The sequence below is a fragment of the Argentina silus genome, assembly GCF_951799395.1.
Source record: "Argentina silus genome assembly, chromosome: 11".
In the NCBI taxonomy this organism is placed as follows: domain Eukaryota; kingdom Metazoa; phylum Chordata; class Actinopteri; order Argentiniformes; family Argentinidae; genus Argentina; species Argentina silus.
This window is the reverse complement of record NC_139665.1, coordinates 10625668-10630667: the sequence shown is the minus strand read 5'-3', so window position 1 is coordinate 10630667 and position 5000 is coordinate 10625668. Positions and strand designations below refer to the sequence as shown.

Sequence of the window (5000 nt, the reverse complement as noted above, 5' to 3'; positions counted from 1 at the left end):
ACATCATCATCGCCCCGCCCCACATGGATGTGACCCTCACCTTCCTGACCTTTGACCTGGAGAACGACCCCCTGCTGGTGGGAGAGGGCGACTGCAAGTACGACTGGCTGGACGTGTGGGACGGCCTGCCCCAGGGTGAGGGATCAGTCACCATGCACACACACGCACACACACACACACACACACACACACACACACATAAATGCTCATTCAGACATACACAAGCACACACATACACACGCATAGGAACATAACCTATGTTCACACACACACACTTCCAACACACATCTGTGCACACTCATTCACATGGCACTGAAAGTGTTGTAACAGCCCCTGAAGGACCTTTCCTTTCCCATGGCTTGCTTCCTTTCCCATCCTAGCAGCCTTCACCAGCCCTTCATTTCTCCCTCTCTGCCTCGCTCCTTATCACAGAGGGAGGCCGCTTCCTCTACGGGGACGAGAGGAGAGTGCAGGGCATGATGGGTATCGGTCCGCCGCGGACCAACAGGGCCGGGGGCCGGGGGCCGGGGGACGTGGGTTGCGTAACCCTGGATATCATGAGAGATCAGGAAAAGGAAGGGAAACCACTTTAGCGCGGTATCAAAAGGACGTTCATAAATGCCGCTCGGGTTCGTGAGCTAGACGGTGATAACTGCATTAGCCCTGATGAATGTTACCACTCGAGTTAGTTTCCATTATGCTGGTGCAGAAATTGAATACCAAGGCTGGGATATATAGTCCATTAAAAGAGATTCAATGGGATGAAATTAATTAAAATTTCAATTCAGCAATAGAGGGAGTTTGTATGAAGGACTTTGTCATTCAACCCTGTAGAACACATGTTTGCGTCCTTGAATGTGAATTAGGGAAAAGGGATAGGGAAAAACCAAAGAGAGAATGCAGTGTTGGCATATATCGGGAATATTGAGGAAACGTGTGTGTAATCTGGTCAGCGGGGGGGGGTTGAGAGGAGAGCAGTGTGGGGTTTTTGGTTGCCTGCCTTAAGCCCGGGATCTTAGAGCTCCCTGCAGGGGACCGCAGGGTCACTAAACCCCCTCTGGTCTGATCTGGAGTCAGCCTCAGCGTCGGCCTTCATCCCACCATAAACCAGGAGGGAGGAAGGGAGGGAGGAAGGGAGGGAGGAAGGGAGGGAGGGAGGGAGGGAGGGATGTAAAGAAATGTGAGGTGGTGTGATGAATGGAAGAAGAGAGTGGGCGAGGCAGGGAGGGAGGGAGGGAGGGAGGGAGAGAAGGGGAGAAGGAAGGCAGATTTACTCGACAGAGACACATGAAGCCCTGATGCCCTCGCTGCCCCGTACAGAATGTCAGGAGAATGTCATCCCAAAAAAAAAAGAAAAAAAAAAAAAAAAAAAACGTTTTATCCAAACATATGAACAACCTCAGACTGGCGTTTTAACCGTGACTAATTCTGCGTTCCCAGTGGGCCCCCTGATTGGTCGTTACTGTGGCACCAAGATCCCTCCTGAGATCCAGTCAGCGTCGGGTCTCCTGTCCCTGTCCTTCCACACAGACATGGCCGTGGCCAAAGACGGCTTCTCCGCTCGCTACAACATGACACGCAAGGAAGTCAGCGACAGTGAGTATCCCCTTCCCTCCCCTCCCCTCCCCTCTCTGTCTTTATTGACTTCCCTCTCTCTCTCTCTCTCTCTGTTTCCTTTTCGTATCTTGTTTCCTTCTATTTCACCCCCCCCTTTTGCTCCTTTCTCTCCTTTCTCCCACCCACTGCACTCATCCCCTCTTTCCCCCCCCCCCCCCCTCACCCCCACCCCCTCTCTCCCCCAACTTCTCAGCAGTGTGTTTGTGACTCTGGTCTCTCTTTCTCTCTCTCGCCCCCTCACCCCCCCCCCCCCTCTCTCTCCCCAGCCTTCCACTGTAGTACAACGTTTGGGTTGGAGTCAGGTAAGATCTCAGACGACCAGATCTCCGCCTCCTCCTCCTTCTACGACGGCCGCTGGTCCCCCCGCCAGGCGCGGCTCAACAACGAAGACAACGCATGGACCCCCAGTGAAGACAGCAACAAGGAATACATACAGGTCAGTCGTTGACACACACACACACACACACACACACACACACGGATGCAGATAGACACACGGTCATTCCGAATGACACAATTACCTAATTACAACGACACATATACACACACACTCAGAGGCTACACCGGGAGCTGATGATGAAGTAGTCCTTCCGCACACACACACACACACACACACACACACACACAAACACACACCGATGTGCTCGAGCGGATGCTAAGCGTCACTTGATTGATGAGGGTCCTCCTCAGGAATGGATTGGAACGCTGTGGTATATTGATTTGTAACTTTGGCCCCTCCCTCAGCCTCTCCCTGCGGTAGTAACACCCTCCCTGTCTGGAGGACAGATAGATACTTATAGTAAACATCTGCATCAACCCCCGTCTCTCCGACATTTACAGTTACTCACTACAGTATTCACACGTTGACTTGCATGGTCGCACTGCTACTCCTGCGAGGGTATAGGGGTCTTTATCAATCTCTCTTTCTCTCTCTCTCTCTCTCTCTCTCTTTCTTTCTTTCTCTCTCTCTCTTTCTTTCTCTGTCTCTCTGTCTCTCTCTCTCTCTCTTTCTCTCCCTCTTTCTTTCTCTCTCTCTGTCTCTCTCACTCTCTCAGGTGGACCTGCACTTCCTCAAAGTGCTGACCGGCATCGCCACCCAGGGGGCAGTGTCCAAGGAGACCCAGAAGTCCTATCACGTGACCACCTTCAAGCTGGAGGTCAGCACCAACGGAGAGGACTGGATGGTCTACCGCCACGGCAAGAACCACAAGGTACGGAACCCCACCGGCGGAACCGACACTTGGTGGAACCCAGGCGTGGAACCTATACCTCAACCTGGCTGATATATACTGTATGGACGCTATGTTGAGCCATGTGTGTTTGACTTTCCGGATTAGTTGATTAGTGACCTCAGAATTCCCAGTTTTGGTATTTGATGATAGCCAAAGGCTAGGCTAAGATACGACTGCTCTTCCGATGGTACCTTGGGCATTCCTATAGGATTCCTCCTCGTGGGAGTCATGTGTTGAGTCATGACCCCCTATCCCAGGGAGTGTCTCTCTGATAGATTGAGCAACAGGGAGAGGGAGGGGAATCTGACAACCAGGAACAATAGAGTCCTCTGTGTGCACTTATCTATCTCAGCTATTCATCATCCCTCACATACTTACACACACACACACACACGCACACACACACACACACACACACACACACGCACACGCGGACACACATGCACGCACACACACACACACATACACATACACACACACTCACATGAGGTTGTAAACACACCTAGAGTGTGGGAGAGGCCATGTGATGTCTGAGTGGATGTGTTTATAAGAGGGGGTGGTTGTGTGTGTGTGTGTGTGTGTGTGTGTGTGTGTGTGTGTGTGTGTGTGTGTGTGTGTGTGTGTGTGTGTGTGTGTGTGTGTGTGTGTGTGTGTGTGTGTGTGTGTGTGTGTGTTGGAAAGGGGGGTGTTTGTAAGAGCAGTGGAGGGCTTAGGTCAGGGAAATAACCCCAGCATAACGGCTTATTGTATTATTTGAACCTAACCTAGTCTTATCTAATGGAAATGTGAACCCTATTTCAACCCTACAACAGTGCTATATAGGTTAATGACACAGTGGACCGTGTGGGGGTTTAATCAGCTTTTATATTCCACAGTCCCCTCTGTAAGGCCCTGTCTGTTTCAGTGATTGGTTTGGGGGGGGGGGGCGACAAATGAGGCGATTATTTGAGGAAATGGCTTTAAATGAAAACCTCAACAGCTGCAAATTCCTCCCCCTCCACCATTCCACCTCTGGCCTGTCTGTCTGGAGATCAGGGGTGAGAAGGGGGTAGGGGGGGGGGTAGGGTAAGCACACATGCATACAGAATCTGTCTGTCTCTATTGTTAGGCAGGAAAACCCCATGTAGAAATGCTTCAGAGAGAGAGAGAGAGAGACAGAGGGAAAAAGAGAGAGAGAGAGAGGGGGGGACTTGAATGGAGTATCATTGTGGGGAGGGAGGGAGAGGGTCCCAGGCTTTCCACTTACATCTCCAGTACACATATGTACACTCTCACACACACACACACACACAACAACACTCATCCACATGTGTACACACACACACACAAACTCATCTACACATGTACACACACACACACACACTCATCCACACATGTACACACACACACACACACACACACACACACACACACACACACTGATCCACACATGTACACTCGTACATACACGTTCACACACACACACACACACACACACACACACACACACACACACACACAAACAATCACACATGCAAACACTCACACACACACCCTACAGTACATCTCATTGGGGCCTAGTATTTTCACTTACCTCTGATTCTTACCTTCAGCAGCCGTACCGTCCAAACCCTGTATGACATGAGTTCCGTGACCACTAATCCAACAATCGTGGCGTGCAGATCCAGTGTTAGCCTGGCCTAAGATCCTTTAAGTGTTTCAACCACAGAGCATTACAGAGGGAAGGGCAGTGAAAGAACAAGGATTTACCCCCTCCTTGATTCTCATATAATGGTTAGTTTAGATCTGAAGTAATATACAAGACTCTGTGGACTGTAAAGGGATTGGATTTGCTGTGCTTGCTTCCAACCATGACTCTATTTGTAAGTGAGTGTGTGTGTGTGTGTGTGTGTGTGTGTGTGTGTGTGTGTGTGTGTGTGTGCACGTGTGTGTGCACCAGTGTGGATGAGTGTGTGTGTGTGTGTGTGTGTGTGTGTGTGTGTGTGTGTGTGTGTGTGTGTGTGTGTGTGTGTGCGCGTGTGTGTGCACCAGTGTGGAAGACTGTATGTGTGTGTGCGTGTGCGTGTGCGTGTGCGTGTGCGTGTGCGTGTGCGTGTGCGTGTGTGCGGCCTATCAGTAGGAAGTAGGGCGCGGTGACATCAGCAGGGGGTA

At 50.9% G+C, this 5000-nt stretch overlaps 1 protein-coding gene across 1 annotated transcript in view; it reads left to right on the top strand.

The window, feature by feature from the left end:
- Window positions 1-5000, top strand: part of nrp2a (neuropilin 2a) — a gene marked incomplete at its 3' end in the record, with an annotated part of 49133 nt that overhangs the window by 21401 nt on the left and 22732 nt on the right. Inside the window, exons 4-7 of the mRNA XM_083679826.1 lie at window positions 1-135; window positions 1441-1596; window positions 1884-2053; window positions 2673-2828. The exon at window positions 1-135 is cut by the window's left edge and continues 96 nt beyond it. Of these exons, the coding sequence (XP_083535952.1) occupies window positions 1-135; window positions 1441-1596; window positions 1884-2053; window positions 2673-2828 (617 nt within the window). The remainder of the gene's footprint in view (window positions 136-1440; window positions 1597-1883; window positions 2054-2672; window positions 2829-5000) is intronic.